Here is an 18,185-nt window from a genome sequence, read left to right as displayed (position 1 = left end):
AGCCTTCAGGGAGAGACTGAAGTAGCAGTTTTTCTATATGATGCTGAAGTTCTGCTTATAGACAGGAACTACTGTATGTGAAATAATTTTCTTTTTTCAGTTGCAGAGATGAAAAAGGACAATACCGCACTACATGCATAGTTGAACGGGTGATAATTCTGGGACTTGGACTGCAACCCATGTCTGTGACAACATGTTTAAAGGGTAATGAACTAACTTCCATTTCACTGCAATTATTTGAAATACTCTTGTACTGGTGGCATTCATTAGAGGCTGCAGACTGGCAGCTCTGTAATGGAACTGTTACAGCATGGGGAGCATCTTTGTTCAGTCATCTTTGCTACTTTTTGGATATCAAAGGCAGAATTTAGTGAAAAGAGTTAGCAGTTACTCAGCACTAGTATTACATGCAGAACTGAAGAACATTTGTTTTATAAGGTAATAGATACATCTATAATGGTGCTTCAGAATTAACAAGTTAAGTTAAGTTCCTCCTGCAAAGCATATGACCAGAGATAGCATTTAAAATGAAAGACCATTTGGTCCGTCTGTAGTACAGGTCAGATCTGTAAATCTGCCTAGTCCAAATCTGCAGACAGAAACAAAATCGCTCTTTTGTTCTCTTGCTCATTCGATAGAGCCCGAAGATCCTGACTGTATGGGGATCTCTAGAAGTTACAAGGGATCCCATAGGGGTAAGCAGTGGCATCTGCAGAAAGGGCTTGTCACTTCTCGCTGCTTTTCGAGCACATCCCTTCACCTTGGGAATCATGTGGACATGGAATTTCTGCTTGCTCCTGGACAGAGAATAAGTTATACTGAAACAAGGGTTAACTTCTGCAGAAAAATCCTTGAATAGTTTTGTGACCAAAGCTCATGTTCCCCAAGGTAGTTTGAAAGGCTAGAAGACAAGAAATAGTGTCTCCAATTCTGCTGCATTCTTAGGTGTATGCTGGGCAGATTTGACTACTGTTTCATTTCTGCTCAGTCTTTCCCACTAGTACTATGGACGGTCTGAATTAACAAGAGGGAGTTGTGCATAACTGTGTTTCAGAGAGGTTCTTCTTAAAACATATGGTAAACTCTCTTGTCCTGTTCAGATGAGAAAGAAGAAGTGGTTTTCACATACGATACGAAGACATGTGCGTTGATGCTGGAAAAATTAGCCCTGAGTGTTGGTGCCGACTGGGAGATTCATATCAAGTGAAAGGAGAAACAGCTTCTTTGGAGAACTCACTGAGAGGTTGAAAGGAAACAGATTTGGAGGTGTTAAAATGCTTGTTTGAATCCGGTTAGATCGAAGAACATATTTCCCTCCCTACAAACTAACATTTCCTACAGTCTTTTTTTTTAAATAGTAAATTAGACTTGAGTGGCTCTTCTCAAGTCAGTAGTTGGCAAAAGTAATAGCAATGGGATTGTAATCACCATCTGGTCTAGGCTAGCTTCAGTAAGACCTTAAGGTGAAATTCTGCCTTCACTTGCGCCAGAAAATCCTGACTTGATGAGTGGGTGAGGTTGTGGCTGGTTGGCATGGGGTTTACTGTAAGTATCTGGAAATCCAACCATTCACAGACTAGAGCACTTGGGAAGAGCAGCTCTGTGCCAGTTTAACAAACAGCATTGATAGCTATGTCAGATGTGGAGGTTATGGCCAGAGTTCTGCTTGCAAGCTGCTTTATGAAAACAAACCCAGAAGGAGCCACCCGGCGTGATTACAGGCACTTCCCCTTTCCAAACCTTACAACAGTGCAAAATCAGGCAGTTTGTACAGAAAAATAAACAACAGGCTAGCTTAACAGTTCAGGCTGAATTGAAAGTAAGGTTTGAATAGGCAGTGCCAGGCAGTTGTGTGCTAGTGAAAGCATATAATGTGGAAATGGAGAAGTCTTTTTGACAACTGGATTTGAGACTGGATTTTCAAGAAGGCACAAGTCTGCAGAAGTGCAGTACTGGCTTAGGGTAGCAGCAGGACTTCTATGGAAATACTTTGCACATTATTGCTCCCCTCTCAGCCAGTGCAACTTTTTGTTAAAAAAAAAAAAAGCCTTTTGTTAGGAAGGAATTGTCTGTGTGTTTGGATGCGTGAATGTTGTTGGTTACAACCAACCTGGTACAGCAACTTTGCTTGGACAGCTCTGCTCATATCTTTCAATTCCTACTAATGTCCAGCTTTTTTTAGATATATTTTAGCAATTTCTTGGTCAGTTTTATTATCTAGCTGAGCTTTGAGTTTAGTAGGTGGCAATGGAAAAGTTTTTTGGGGCAAAGGAAACTTGAAGTGCTTGAGATTTTCTTTATAGCAGAAAATATTCTTAAATTTAATAGAATTCATTCTGCATTTAGCCTTTCCCTTTCATGCATATTCCCCCATTCTCTTACAACTCACCCTAATGCTCTCTTGCCTCACAATCCCACCTTCTCTGCAAACAGAACTGGAGTGCTCCACTACTGCCTTCCCTTTTCAGAGCCAGGAGACACATCCTGAGAGTCCTACATCCCCTACATCCTGCATATGCCCACTACCCTTTCCGGGCAATGCATCTCTCCTCACAGGCTGCTGTTATGCCACAATTTAAGTTGATTGGCCTTTCCATTTGCTACAGTTGTCAAATATTTTATTTCAAAATCAATTCTGCTTTAAGTCAAGCCTGAACATACCATCAGCTGGGTTTTATGGATATAAAAGAACAGAATTTATTTATTTTTTTTTCAGCAAGGTAAGGAAATATGTTCTAAAAAGATCAGTAAATTGACTCTTGAGGAGCAGAGAGGCATGGTTAACATTTTTGCCGACTAAAGGGAACATAACCATCCACTTGTGCAATGTGCCCTGCTCTTCTTACTAAGCCCTCCCTGAGCTTAGTCAGTCAGTCATTGCCACCTGCTGCTGTTTGTCCTCCGCAGGGCAGATTTCTGCAAATATCAAGTGTAAGAGCAAACTGTGATTACTCTGCTCTTGACTACTGAGTGCAACTTGTTCCCCACCAGACCCCTAGGCTCATTCTTCTTTAGTCTGCAGAGCTGTTTTTCAACCCCTCTAGCAGGCACTGTGAGCCTCTGCTGTAGGAGTTGGGGACTGGCAGCCTAAACAGTGCTGTTCTTAATGCAGGCAAGTGGAATAGCAGCAAACAGGTCTTTTACATCTGTGAGAAGAGAGTCAGACCCTATTCTTCTATTGGCTTCTAAGCTTTAATTGATGACTGTTTCCTATATTTAACCATAATGGTGGTTCTGACAGCCTGTAATTATTGTCTGGAGCATTTTAATGAAACATTTTAACTGGTATTTCTGAAATGTGAAAGTAAGCAGAATAAAGTAACAGTGAAGTGAGTTACATGCCTTATTCCTTTCAACCTTCCTTTTACTGTAGAGAATTTCTAAGTAGTATTCTCTAAAATGTATCTGATTGAAGTGCATGACTGCTTTTTATGCTGTCACCCTCAGGATGATATCTGCACTATAGTAAGTTTTCATGGGTCAAATTTTCAGTGGTAGGAATTGCCTAACTTCTGTAGATCTCAGTAGTAATTAGTTGCTCAACAGTTCTTAGAAGTTAAGTCGTTAGGCCTGAGGAATTAAGTTTCAAAAAAATGACATTTACGTTGGCATTTGTAGCAACTCTCATACTTTTCTGTATATTTATGCCACAAATCAAGAAATACATTTACACTCAGGTTGTAAGCCACAAAGTATAATTGAATTCAGTTAGTAAAAACAACCAGAGATCAAACTTCATAAAAATTAAATACAAACATTATCATCCATGAAGCCCACTTCTGGTTTGTCTGAACAAGGTCAAGTACTGGGTACCTTTACTTGCAAGAAACTCCATCACAAAAGGTGGCTCGACTCCAAGTGGACAAAGGGCTTTTTGGTGTATGTAGTAGACAGCCCATTCATTCATCTCTGTAGTAAATTGCATTTCTTCAGGACACCATTTATTTTATTTTTTTACTAGCAACCCCTGCTTCTCACAAAAAGCCCTACAAGAGCAAAACCACCTGTCTAGTAAAAATAGGAAAAGAAGAAGTTGCTTTTGAACAGATATAACCAGAAAATATCCTCACACATCCATAAAGAGCAGTGTTAGGTTAAAAGTGAGAAGCATGTTGCTCTTGAAATATCCTGGAAAGAGTGACGTGTGTGTGGCAATCTGTGCTGCAAAGTCATGTCAGGTATGAGACCTACAATCCTCATATCTAAATGTAATGACAAAGTCATCAGTTCCAATGTCCTGAAGCAATTGCTTTCCTATTTCCAAGAACAGATGAGTCAGCCCTTTTTCATTGCCCTGTTGGTGCAAGAAGCTTACATTCATAATAAAAAAGAAAAGGATTTAGGCCACTGTTAGAAACACGAGGATTAATATTCTCAGAGGTTAATTGAACTCGTTAACTGTATTAGCTTCTTCAAAGGTTGCCCTAATGGAGTTTGAGGGGTCTAATAAACTATAGATGTTGTCCATTGTACCATTGATTTGAAATGAGTAAATGAAGCAAGTATCTGAGGAACAAATACCAACCAAAAAATCATTGCTTTGGCAAACACTGTAGTACTAGGGCAGAAGGTCAGTGTGCATGGCATGAGCCAGAGTCCAGCTACTAGTGTCATTAGGCAAAAATAACACTGATGCTGTCATATGATATAAGACTTCCTAATCAAAGAAAATCAAGGTGTTAGAGGGCTTTTCTTGCAACGTATACAATGATGTCACCCTTTAAAGAACTGGGTAACAAAGAAGAGCAGCATGTGTTTAAAGAAGAGCAGTTTGATTTTTCTTTCACAGGTGACTGAAATTTTGCCCTTAACCCACTGTGAGAAAATAAATGTGCAGAGAGTCATATATTTCCTCTTAGACTAGTACATCCTAACGCACAGAATGGCACAGTTTCCACACTGGGCCCCTGTATATAAAGGTGCTTTTCGTGTGGGAAGTAGCTATCACCAGGTGAATCTTAATCCTGGCAAGCTGCTCTCTTGCTGTAACTTGGAGGAGTTAAACCCCAACTGCCATGTATTGAACTGACCTCAGTAGCTTCAAATAAAATTATCCATACTTTTCACCACTAGGACTGTATAAAAAGATGATAGCTTTTCAGTAACAAATGGAAAAAAAACAATTCAACAGTTCCTTAAGGAACGTCAGAACTAGTTTATTGGCTAGCAGTACTATGTATGTTCCCACACCAGCAGGAGTTTAGCTCCCAATTTCTGCTGCTCTCTCCATTTGAGAGAAAGGCAAGCTGCTTGCAGCAGGAGTCAGCCTGCTCCCACAAAGCCCAAGAACATGCCTGGCCTGGGCACAAGCTGCGCAGCAGACTTGCACCATCTCACTAACCACTCCCTCTCCCATTCGTTCTCTCTCTCTCTGCCTGTGGTTATTTTTAGGCTTCCCGGGTTAAAACTTTTCTGGGTGCTTACACACACACGCACAGGGCATGCATATGCATATGCACATGCTGTAGAAACAACTCGGGCACAAGAGTTAACCAACAGGTTATCTTGTTCCTCAGCAAGGAATAAAATCAATTACTTACGATAAAATACTGCCGTTCAAGAGGATGCACAAACTGCTCAATCACATGGAACTTTATTGTTTGCAAATTTGATTAGGAGACTTTCAACAAAAAGGAAACGCTTTTTACACAGCAACTTCCTCTTTTTTTCAAATTTCCTTCCAGTTTTCAAGATCTTGCTTTCTTTTAACATTTGCTTTAAATTTGATTCCCATGCCAACCGCCATAAATGCAGTGGTGGCTCAGCAGACAGCTGCTGGGTCAGTTCCCAGTGCTACTATTAGCACTACAGCTGAAGGTACAGGTGGGGGCACAGGGGGGATTTATTCTGCCATAATCAGTCGCAACCAGCCCATTATCAGAGTAAAGGAAAAGAGCTATGAAGAGCTTCACAAGAAGTGCCTGGAGAAAAACATCCTCTATGAAGATCCTGATTTCCCACCTAATGAGACCTCCCTCTTCTATAGCCAGAAAATCCCCATCAAGTTTGAGTGGAAAAGACCACGTGTAAGTAACATGTTTGTTGAGTGCCTTTTACTTTCTGTAAATCAAAGTAATCACCCTGCGCATGCTTGTTTTGCGGGAGGGGTAAGAAACCAAGCTGTAAGTGTATTATTTCCTTTAAGAACTATCCTGGAAGATAACTAGCTAAACTAAGAATGGTCAGAGGGAATGCATAATGACTAAAATATGATAAAAAGAGATGAAATGAAGCATGTGGAAAAAAAGAATGAAATTTAATTGGCTTCTTGCATGATTTGTTTGGAATTTGCTCATCTGAAGCTGCCAAAGAAAACAAGTTCTTGTGCTGCAACATATTATCGGGCACTACCTTCTTCACTTGTCTTAGTATTCTGCTGCTTTCCTAGTGTGTGAAAATAAGAGAACAGATTACACTCTGAAACATGCTTTTATACAGTTGTTGTTCATTCCCAACATTGCTCAGCTGACTTTCAAAGGTTGATTATCTTATTACCAGCTCACCAAAAACATGGGGGTTATAACCACTATGAAGATAAATGCCTGTATATTAGTCCCCTTCCTTTTTCCTATCTTGTGGACGTTTCCCCAGCCAGCCTTCCTATTCTTTGCCACCTTCAGCCTCTCACACGCGGAGGACTCATTCTTCAGTTCCCCATTGATTCTCAGTCCTACTGCAAGATGAGTTCTTCTCTTTCGCTGTCATTCCTGCCAGGCAGCTGCCCCCTTCCAGTGCAGCAGATCCCAGGACGATGCCTTGGCCCCCACCATCCCCTGTCCAGCAGCAAGGACATGGTTTTGAGGAGCTTCCTCTCTCTGACATTGCTGGCTGCCTTTTCTAGATTTGTGGTACTTCTCTGACAGTGAAATCTGTGCTTCAGTGACGAGGTTAGTGAGGCTAGGTAAAGCTAATCGCATCAGCAGAAGTAAATAGCAAAAGACCGGTCACTTTTGTGGGTAGCTGTTGCAGAACCAGAAGATGGCCATATGCTGCTGTTGCAATAGCAACATGTGCAATGTGTAGCTCTTAACAGAGCAAAGAGACAAATCAAAAGAGTAGGAAAGTGTGTTGTCCCAGTTTGTGATGTCTGATGCAGGGGTCTAATCTAAACACTGTGAGATAAGGGAGGCAGTGATGTACGTCTTCCTATAGTTAGTAATTCTCACTAAGGTAATGGAGTTTGTATTTTTATGTTAGGGAGGATAATGAAAGAACTAATCTTTGAAAGAACTAGAAGAATTGAATCAAATGTAGAGGGAAAATTAGTTTTGGAGTGGCTTTAAAGAAGTGTTTCCACTTTGATTTGGTACGTCCATTGCCCCAGGTCTCTGTAAAAACACCCATAGGCAGTCTCCCCTCAGGGGTGCCTGTGAGTACGTGCTCTGTCACGTGGCCAAGTGCAGCCCCACTCCTTCAGCACCATCATGGCTGCATCAGCTCCCGGAAATGAGTTAAATGGACCAGCAATTCAGTCATCTGTAAAGGGAGGGGATTTCCCATATTTCTACAGGGAGGAAAGTGATATAGCAGTGTAGTGGATGAATGCCAGCACACTGGGGCAAACAGACTGTGAGTAAGTGTGCGTACAAGAAAGCACTGGAATGGCAAAAAGGCACAATGTAACTTCCCCTTTGTCTGATATAGATGGGCATACATAGATCAAGCCATGGCTTTGGGGAAGGTTTAGCCATCTGGGTCTCTATCTCAAAGATACTTCTTTAATCCACTCGTTAAGTCAAATCTGAATTGAGCCGAACTTGAGAATGTATTGTAAAAGAAAACAACATACTGGATAATCCAGAAGTCCTAAGAAAATACCTAATACTGATTGCTAGATTCTTTCCCTGATTTCCAGTGTACCATGGATATCACACAGCCCTGGAAACGGTAAATAAACAAATGCAGAATGTGACATAAAATCATCTCATGGTTAAAACGGAGAGCTAGGAAATATGCAATCTATTCCTGACTGCCTCTGGCTTGCTGAGTCACCTGGGCCATGTCACTTTACCAATTTGTATCCCAGCTTTTCCCCCCTCTGTACATCAGGTTATTGTATGAGAATGTAAAATATATGAAAGATTACTGCTAGCCTTAAATGGTCATTATTTGTTATGACAAGAGTCCACATGGGACTGTTGAATGAGAGTTTTTCCAGAAGTTCCAGGTATTATCAGAGGAATCACACAGCTAATCTGACAGCAGCATGTTGCTGCCCTTTGCAAACACTATAACCAAGCTCTGATAACTGTGACGTTCTGAGTAGTGCTGAATAGTGCTTCCTAGCTGTAGATTTCGGCATCCTGTACCAACATATCAAAAGGCTGTTAGTCTGCATTTGCATCAGGGATTTACCCAGGCCCCAGAGCGGATCGGCTGCTGAGACCGAAACTGCCCTGCTCTGAGCCACCCGGCCAGCTGGGCCGGGGGGCAGCTCCCCCTCCTGTGCCCAGGCTGCAGAGGAGCCCGGGCACTCCCCACACACACGGGCAACGGCTCAGCTGCGGCTCAGACTTGTCCTCAGCACTCTTGTAGCACTGATCTCACTGTGAAATACCTTACTGAGATGAGGACAGGTGTCTGGTGTCACGGCCCCAAAGTTACTCCTTGCCCTCATGCGTCTGACCCTGCAGGCTCTTAACTCTGGAATTACTGCTACCCTGAGGTTGGGGTACCCTCCGCCACCGCCTCCCAAAATGATTGGTCTGTGCCGAGGGCACAAGGACTGGTCTTGTGCATTACCGTCAGGACAGCCTGCCACGCGGGGCAGCTGTAAACCTTGTCACAGGGGTGGTAAAGAGGACTGTAATTCTACCCAGCTGACTGCCATGCTATGCCACACATGCACGGAGTAGACCTTGTAATATTTGATTCAGGCAAAAGCCAAGTGACATCTGTGAAAGTTTTCCTGAGTAAAGACTGCAGGATCCATTCAGTGTTTCTGCTCAAAGTAGCAGAGAAATTAAATCCCTCTCAGTTACTGCATAATATTAAATCCTCCACCAACACATGGAAGACGAGAAGCTCAGAGGGCCCCATCTCTCCCAAACCAGGTTACACCCAGCTCAGCAACAAACTGTGCTGAGCTTTCCAGCAGACTCAGCCTCCCACACCTATGCTTCCTGCGGGAGCAGAGTTCAACTCCATCTCCCAGCCCAGCCCACCGCACCATGTGGAACCAGGAGCACAAGAACAGTGCTGGCTCCAGGCACGAGACAGCTACTGAGAGTTCCCACCTACCAGGGAATTCCCAACAGCCTCCTGCAGCCAGGTAATGTGCCCTCTGCACGTCCAGGCGACACCCAAAGAAAACAGAAATGTCCCAAGTGCATGGAAACGGCTTCAGAAAAGAGAAAGGAAAGTCCAATATATGTGAAGAAAGTAACTGCACAGTGTGAACTTAGCACATAATTACCTTGTTCATTAAAACAGAGGCCCATTCACCATGCAGTTCAGTTTTCACAGAGCTCTTTTTGAGCTTAGCTAGTTAATCTTTATGAGACTCTGGAGTATTTGCATGCCTCATATGCAAGAAGCACAATGCATATAAATAGGTGACTAAGATTTTACAGCAAACTAGTTACAGAGCAAAAACTCAGAGCTTATAGACTCCTGATCTCCTGTCCTCACTTCAGTCTGTTAGACCACATCTGCTTGCCTCAGTAAGCAGGGATGGAGAAGAGATATTCAGCATCTTTATTCAAAATTCTAGTGCTTGCCACAGTGGTCACAGAACATGCCAGGTTGTCACAGACACATTTAGATCTTACGATTTCCAAAACACTTCCTTTGTTTGTAAGAGATTTCTAGAGCGCACAGTGAGTTGGGATCCCTTGTGCCCAACAACTGAGCATACAAAGTGTCATGGGGCAAGATAATATACTGCATGATATGCCATATGTCAGCATGCATTAGGAAGGCACTAAGGGAACAATATAAGTGACCGTGCATGGTCAGCACCAAAGAGCTTGTACTGCTGCCAACCAGGTCAGGGGTGCACAGAGCACCTTCAGCTCAGAACAAATGGCGGATGCTAAGGGAGTGGTATTGTAATACCTCACGTGACAAGGTTGCCAATTTTTACATTATGGTTTATCACCTGGTGGCGATGACAAGAGGATTTGAAACAGTCTTTTTACAGTACATTGAATTAGGCCACAGGGAGGCAATTTTCTTATTGAATTTGCAATTTTCCTATTGAAAAATGAGATTACTAACAGCTCCTATTTAAACTATGGAACTTTGCTTCCCATTAACTTTCAGATACAAGAAAAGGATTTTAGTGTAACACAGTGATAAGAGGTCCTGCTGCAGTTTGGAGGTAATGACATTAGGAGATTAATGGGAAGGCTCTGCTGTGACACTATCCTTTTAAATGCTCCGTTGTCATTCTCCTTGCTCACAGTCAGGAAATCACAGATTTAATGACCTCCCTATGGTGATCTTCTCCATAACCAAGAAAATCAGCAGGAGGAAATTTATTTTCATAGTGAATGCAGATAGAATCAAGTTAGCAGCCTGGTGGATTTTGCTTAGAATGAAAATGAAGCACTCAGATCATCTGCTGCACAGGCAGAAGATGCGAAACACTTTGAATTTAATTATCACAAAGGACGCACCTCTTCAGGCAGTATCACAAAGCAAAGATAACATTTAGTGCCATGAAGGGAGAACTTTCAGATGAGAGGAATCAATTCTTGAACTTCAAAACCAGCTTGGTATCTGGCAACTGTGAGCTCTGCCTTGAAGGTCCGCAGTGCTTATCAGAGCCCTTTAATAGCAAACAAGATACAGACAGTGAGAGGCCAAGGGAGAAGGCCTATAGATTTTCTTAAGCAAGCCAACGAAGACACTTCCTCTGCTTGATAGGATCAGTTTAGAGAATTACGATGCCAGATCTTTAACAGCAGTCTTTAAAGGAATGAATGCCTTTTGCTGCAACAGAAAGCAACATGCACTACTGATGAATTTTTCCTAGGATTCTGTATCTCTGTGGCTATAACATTCCCTCTGTTTGTAATGACTTTCTAATCTAAACTGAATCAACCCCTTGGATGGAAACTCTGTACCAAGGCAGTGTGAGGCGCTCAGCTCAGAGGACACCCTTTCTAGATGAATCATTGCAACACAGTGCAGCCTATTGGGATGCTCAGTGATAACTTGATCTGAGAGACAGAGAACAATCTCTTGCTCAGCCTAGAAGATCTGAAGGTTAGAACTGCCTTTTCCATCTTAAAAGACCAGGTTGTCTTGTTCTGCCGACAGAGTACTTCTGATTAGCTTTACAAGACCTTGAAGCCTTTGGCTGTAACCTTGGCTGTACTGAGGTTCTCAACAGAACTAGCACAGCTGGAGATGACAAGATTAATATAATATTAAAAGCATATCTACCATGTACTATCTGCATCTAGCCACCCTAAAGAAATGCAGGGAAAGCATTTCTGTCGTATCTAGATCAGTCCATACGACAGTTGTACAATTCCTCCTTTGTGTTCCTTTACCAACTATTCTCCAAAGCAAATGAATAGATGATGCATGAAATTGCACTGGGGAACAGCCATCAACAGACATTAAGTATTTGTAAGCACTCAGACATCTAACTACCTTCATCTAAAATACAGCATGCTGAATTCGAGAGCTTTTTATTTCAACAGGAGCAGGATCAAGCTAAAACATATTGTTAGAAGTTGACACATATTGATCAAGCTAAAGTGTATTGTTAGAGGTGAAAACACAATCCAGAAACATGTTATCTCACAGCTAGTTTTCAAAAGGGCACCCACCACAGGAATGTCAGGAAGAGTATTTTCAACAGAGCAAGTGGGTGGAGAAAAGCACGAAGGCATCTCACACAGCTGCCCTGACAGAACTGAACCCCACGACAGCTGACCAAGGCCTGAAATAACAGGACAGTCCCACCAGAATAAGATACTGCTGCAGGGAGCCGGAAGTGGGTCTCTCTCTGGCTGTATGACTAATAGTTACATCAAAGTAAATGCTCTGTCGATCACTGTGAGGGAGCAAAAAGTGGGCTCAAGCCAAGTGAAACAATTAGACCTGAAACACGAGTCTGGGAAAATCCAAGGCTACCCTGATGACATGGGAAAAAAGCTTTAGACTGCAGAGGCAGTGTCAGCTGCTCATACTGCCAATTATTCAGCTCTCTCAAGTAATCATCCTTTGTTCTTTCTCCTTCCCACTCCAGAAAATTGGATTCTTGGGCTATAGTTTTTCTTCTTCCCTGCATTTGCAGCTGCTCAGAAAACCAGTCCTCAGGTTGCAATAACTTTCTTTTCTTACCTTCACAAGAGATGGGTCCAAAAGTTAGGTTCCTTCCTTTTTCCCCATACCAAGTGTTTGAGCACTTGGCCCTTTTCCATGAGGGAAAAAGCAGAGGCTTTTTTTCCTCTGCCAGGCTTGGATGGGTGAAGGTGGTTGTTTTTTCTTCTCCTCCCCCAATACATTAAGGGAACTCAATGCTGAGATGTAGGAGAGGCTTCACCTACTACTTCCCCTGGCTTTCATATACCCTGTAGTTTTTTGTCCCGTTTGGTAGAAAAATGGTTCTAATTAATTTGGAAGAGGTTCTGCATAAACTCGGCCATAGTCCCACCTCCATTTACTGATAGTTCATGCATAGTCCTTCCTTCCCTACAGCAATTCCTTGAAGCACTATCATATGTGGACAGAAGCTGTTTTTCAAACAATAGTGCAAGGGGCAGGTGATTTAACCCCCCTTTCACTCCCAGATTATTGAGAAAGAGGTAAGACAACCTAAGGGTAGTCAGTGCATCATTCCACAACCCCCTCCCTTCCTTTACAGCTCAGCTGGATCTGACCCTAATACACAGAAATCATTTAATTATTTATGCCTGTGCAGCATCTTGTGCCCATTCTGCATAAGCATAAATACTAACAAACCTAATATACTGTCCTAACTGCAGAGCAAAAGGGCTTTCTGTCCTCAGAGATGGATGAATATAGCTGTATTACATTTTTGAATGTAGCATTGGCAATTAAATGCTGTAAAAAGAGAAAAAGAATAGAATCTCTTAACCAACATTTGAGTATTCCCAAGAATCAAACATCTGATGCTGGGCAGATTTCAAGAAAGATTACTGGGGTAATGAAATACATTCTTCAGCCCTATTAATACCTTTGCATATCAGCAGTTACAAATTGGACCTTCAGCCCATTTTTAAAGAGTTAAATATGGTTCCCTACTCTCCTCTCTCCTTCAATGTTTACTTTTCCTCATATGGAAAAGCCTCCTTACCCTCTTCTCCTCATTTTGATGTATTTGCACCATATACTCGCAGCTGATACAGAAGCAGCCCCCGGGCTAGCTGTTAGACCTTCTAGTGATGTGGAGAATGTTCTCCCTGATGTCTAGATCACCCAGGTTTCAAAACATTTCTTTACTGAAATTCTGCAGCTGAAAACACTGTAAGAGATTTTGTTATCCACAAATTATGCTATAGGAAAACATTGTCCTAAAACAGCTTTTATTTCTGTAGCAAACAGGCATTATAATGCATTCCTGCTCATCTGTTTATGTTTTGCAGGAAATCTGTGAGAATCCACGATTTATTATTGGTGGAGCCAACAGAACAGATATCTGCCAAGGAGAATTAGGTAAGAAATTCTCACTTCTACCCACACTTTTTTTTAAATCTGTATCATCAACTTCGCCCTTACTTAATTTGCTTTTGCTTCCAAGATGATTTTTGAAATCCTCTGTCTCATCAATTACCACTACACATCTACCAATTCAGGAACTACTAGCATGAGTATGTTATAAAGCATCATTTGGCAAGATGTGGCCTTTCTCTCAGGCTTTGAGGAAGCACTGAATGAGTTAAGATGAGAATAAGAGATAAAGAGAAGCAGTTATTCGAGTGATAGTCTGTTTAGACAAACATACCCCATAACTTCTCTTACAGTAGTCACTAGGAGGCTTTAACCGAGCTATGCTTTCCCAGAGCTCTCACAGAGGCAGCAAACTTAAGCAAGAGTCTAAAGGAGAAACTGAAGAGAGCTAAAAGGGACAGCATGTAGAACGGAGCAGACGCAGATTCAGAAAAAGGAAAACACATCAAAAAATGAAGGAAGAAAGAGGCCCCACAGAATTAGGATTTGGACAATGGGTTATCTTGAGAGTAAAAAAATCGAAATATAAGACTGAGCCTCAGCTGTACAGAGGTCTATCTTGGAGAGAGTCCTCTCTCAGCTGGATTGTTTGTCCTAAGCTTGGAAGGAAAATTAACTTGGTAAGTCAGTGAGGAGTTCACATTGGGCAGGGAAATCTTACCGCAGCTAGCAGCACTTGCCAGACCTCGGGCTCTCTCTGAACACAGGGAGCATTCTGGCCTCAGACAAGAGGCTCTCCTATGAGGATACAGACCCCAAAAGCCAGTACAGACTGAAGAAGGCCAACCAGGTAACCCACTGCTTACAACAGAAGCAGATTAAGAATCCGTGAATTTATAAATTAATACAGCGCTTTCTGAGCAAGCTAAGACAACATGAATTATTTCAACTTAGACTTCTCAAACCTTTGGGGCAAGGCTCACCTGTTTAATAAGTGCATACCAAGCCATGAATGATGCCAATGAGCATTTCCACAGCACAAATAAACAGAGTGCTATACATGTGCTAAAGTGATGCAAAAGACGTTCAGTTCAGCCCTTTCCTGATAGGCCAGGGCACACTCTACAGAAAATTAAAGTGTCACTTGGCAGCATCTCAGATCTTCCCTCCATCCCTTCATTTCACCTGCCTCTTTTGCTCGTTTGCAGGTGACTGCTGGTTCCTGGCGGCCATTGCTTGCTTGACACTGAACAAAAAACTCCTCTGTAAAGTCATACCTCATGACCAGTCCTTTATACAAAACTACGCTGGCATCTTTCACTTCCAGGTGAGTCCCTCCATCTACGTGGAAGCCGACGTGACTGTATTTGCCCAGCAGAGAGCTGAGCCCCCGGCGCACTGTGCCCTTTGATTTCTCCACCCTCGAAAGCTTTAGGAGCAGCAGGGAGGAGGAATAGCTTTGAATCCCCTCACATGGGACCCTTGAGTGGGGAGCCGCAGGAGCAGGAGCCCACCAGCGAGGCGCTGCAGGCTGCTGCGGCCCAGGCACGAGGGGCAGCGGCAGGTGCCCGGGGCTGCCTCCCCGCAGCCCCGTGCTGGCACCCAGCAAGAGCACCTATTTTTAGCCCCGCAGGCAGCTGGTCTCTGTCAAAGAGCAGCTATTGGAGAACTGGTTATTCAGAAAGGATCGCCTGCCTGCCGGTTTCCCACGACGCTCTCAAGGGGCCCCCGGTGGGCAGCGAGCGCTGCCCCAAGGAGCCAAGGCCACCGCGCCTCCCCCGGCACAGAGCGGGCATAGGGCTGCCCGGCCCCCCAGCCCGCCCCTGCGGTCAGCGGGGCACCAGGCAGCTGCACGGACAACAGGAAAGGCCAGCGGGCTGCAGGGGCTCCGCGTCCAACGGCAGCATGAGCCAGAGCAAGACCGCTGGCGCAGCAGCATCCGGGCGCCCGTCCCGCCCTGGCCCTCCCATGCAGCGTGCAGGTTTGCTAGGGGACAGGGGATCTGTTATTACAGCTTTGAAAATAACCTAGCGCTGGAGGAAGAGCTGGAAAGGCCCAAGACAAAGACGAGGCAGGAAGGAGGATAAGGCAACCTGTAGCTGCCTCAGGGGACCAGACATCTGTGAAGAAGCAACTTGCTTAAAATTTGTGCCCTGGCCCTTGCTGGGTGTTAGACCTCATAAACGACCAAGCCCCACGGAGCAAGGAGCCGAAACTTCTGCCAGCGTAATCTGGCTGCAAGGGCTCAGCTCTGGCCTCGGGAGGCCAGAACAGGGTTTCAAAGTTTCCATAGATTAAGACGGTTTCTGGATTTTTTTTCTCTCTCTCTCTCAGCCTGGCTTGTAAACCAGGCTCCCTCTTGCCTGCATCAAATGAACCAGGAGGCTTTTCTGTTTGCCTTCACGCAGTTCTGGCGCTACGGAGGCTGGGTGGACGTCGTCATCGATGACTGCCTGCCCACCTACAACAACCAGCTGGTCTTCACCAAGTCCTCCCAGCGCAACGAGTTCTGGAGCGCTCTTCTGGAAAAGGCCTATGCAAAGTAAAAAACCCACTACACTGCCCCCAGCTGAGGCTGTATTTGGGGAGGTGATCAAAACACTATGTATCAGATTTACAGGTGCACTGAAAGAGGCTCTTAAGAAAAGCACCCTTTTTCATAGATTCTAGCAGCTTAGAATTGGGCATGGGGTAAAGCATGTTTTCTAGTTTAATTTACTACTCATTCAGAGATCTACATTTGATTCTCAATATTTTTTTTTTTATGTGTGCAGGCAGCATGTTTTAAACCTTTAAATTTTAGGGTTACCAAACATACAGATTTTTTCAGTGTGCATGTATTTGTGTGTGTATATACACATGTTGTATGCACACACACAACATTATTATATATAAAGAAATGTGTGCTTGTGTATATACATACACACAAGGTAATTTTAGTCTTCCTTTCTCTTTCCAAGACTCCATGGGTCCTATGAAGCTTTGAAAGGAGGCAACACCACAGAGGCCATGGAGGACTTCACAGGAGGAGTGACAGAGTTCTATGAGATAAGAGATGCCCCGAAAGATATCTATAAAATTATGAAACATGCGATTGCCAGAGGATCCCTCATGGCCAGCTCCATTGATGTGAGTCTACATGAATCCTGCAGATGAGTCTTAACTGGCAAAGGAGATGGACCTCTCCATTGATAATTAAATATATGTAATCTTTTGGAACTATTTGGTTTAGTGCACATAGCAAATGTCCATTTCTAGGAGATGGGGGGAATCTTCAGTGGAAGTCCCCCATCAGCAAACAGCAAGTACCAAAAGAGAAATTAGCAGAAGCTGAACATGAAAGTGGGAAGAAGGTATAAGATCAGCAAAACCAGCACACTCCTTTAAATGCCCTCGCCCAGAAAAATGAAGTTAGTACCATGGTGCTACAACTCTATTAGCACACAAATGTTCAGGTCAAAGATGCTAATAGTATGTAAATGCTTAGAAAGTTAACCCTTTGGTTAACTTTCATGGACCTAGGATATCTCCAATTACCATGCTTTATTCAAAAGTGAAAGTAATAAAGCTAGTTTCAACACCTGTTATGAAGTATGAAGTTGCAGTAAAGGTGCTAGAATAACCATTGCTATTGACCACTGTAGATAAATGTGGACCATCTAACACATAAGGAGGGAGAATAGAAATTATCTAGGCTATCTTTTACCACTCTAATCTTTCATGTATTATTTCTCTTCTCTCTCCCTGCCTTCTCTTTCTACACTATACTTTTCTCCCATTCTCTGTACCAGGATAACTTAGGCTTTTCCTATGGATCAGCTCCTCGAAGTGACATTGGGGAATTGATTGCTCGAATGGTGAAGAATCTAGAAAACGCGCAGATGACTCAATCCACTATAGACTACCAGGGGACGGACGAAAGGCCAGCCTGGGTTCGTATATCTCAAGAAGCAGTTGACTTCACAGCATTTTTATCTCTAGCCAGAGCAGTTAGAGACACACATCACCTATGTTTTTAAATCCTTATTTCACTTCACTGAGTTATCCTCTCACTAAAGATCTGTTATTCTAGCTGCTATTGGATGTAAGTGTTAAAGGACTTCAGTCCTTTCAAACACAGTGACTGGTACACTTATCCAGAGGGCTTCATTAATACTGAGGCAAAGGGCTGTTGGCTTGTGGCACAGGCTTATAATTTCCAGAGCTTATGCCAAAGTGGCATGTTTTTATTGTGTTTAGGAACAGGAAATGATAAGTAGCTTTCAACAATTCCTTTTTGGGGGAAGGATGGAATGAGTGAGAAAATTAAAATATTAGAAGAGAACAAGATCCCCAGGTGAGCAAGGGGAAGCAGCTCTGTATGGCCCTCACTCCATTCACAAGAGCTCATGGAGAACTTATTTTGATATCTAGAGTACTGTGGAGCTCTACCCACAAATGGAGGGGAGTCTGGTCTTCAGATGGACTTAGAGTGGAGGAGCGCACAGAGAAAGGCAGAGAGCTCCTTTAAGATTATTGATTAGTAAATTCTTTGTTTAAACTGCATAACAAGGAAAAGGGGAAAATATGCCTACAATTACATGTATGATAACATA

General features: G+C 43.1%; 2 protein-coding genes across 5 annotated transcripts in view; both read left to right on the top strand.

Moving 5' to 3' along the window:
• The window catches only part of GANC (glucosidase alpha, neutral C), a 29,059-nt gene extending 25,726 nt beyond the window's left edge, over positions 1 to 3,333 (top strand). For 3 of the 4 annotated variants that reach the window (XM_026095617.2, XM_026095616.2, XM_026095618.2), the window contains 2 exons: positions 101 to 204; positions 1,101 to 3,333. In XM_026095617.2, the coding sequence (XP_025951402.1) occupies positions 101 to 204; positions 1,101 to 1,207 (211 nt within the window). In that variant the 3' untranslated portion in view covers positions 1,208 to 3,333. The remainder of the gene's footprint in view (positions 1 to 100; positions 205 to 1,100) is intronic. The other variant, XR_010389408.1, reaches the window with a different exon arrangement.
• A 136-nt stretch (positions 3,334 to 3,469) lies between these two features.
• CAPN3 (calpain 3) overlaps positions 3,470 to 18,185 on the top strand; it is a 34,940-nt gene continuing 20,224 nt past the window's right edge. The window contains exons 1-6 of the mRNA XM_064512591.1: positions 3,470 to 6,026; positions 13,566 to 13,635; positions 14,799 to 14,917; positions 15,999 to 16,132; positions 16,551 to 16,719; positions 17,382 to 17,522. Of these exons, the coding sequence (XP_064368661.1) occupies positions 5,733 to 6,026; positions 13,566 to 13,635; positions 14,799 to 14,917; positions 15,999 to 16,132; positions 16,551 to 16,719; positions 17,382 to 17,522 (927 nt within the window). The 5' untranslated portion in view covers positions 3,470 to 5,732. The remainder of the gene's footprint in view (positions 6,027 to 13,565; positions 13,636 to 14,798; positions 14,918 to 15,998; positions 16,133 to 16,550; positions 16,720 to 17,381; positions 17,523 to 18,185) is intronic.

Source organism: Dromaius novaehollandiae, chromosome 5, assembly GCF_036370855.1.
Source record: "Dromaius novaehollandiae isolate bDroNov1 chromosome 5, bDroNov1.hap1, whole genome shotgun sequence".
Taxonomy (NCBI): domain Eukaryota; kingdom Metazoa; phylum Chordata; class Aves; order Casuariiformes; family Dromaiidae; genus Dromaius; species Dromaius novaehollandiae.
This window is presented reverse-complemented; position numbering and strand designations above follow the sequence as displayed.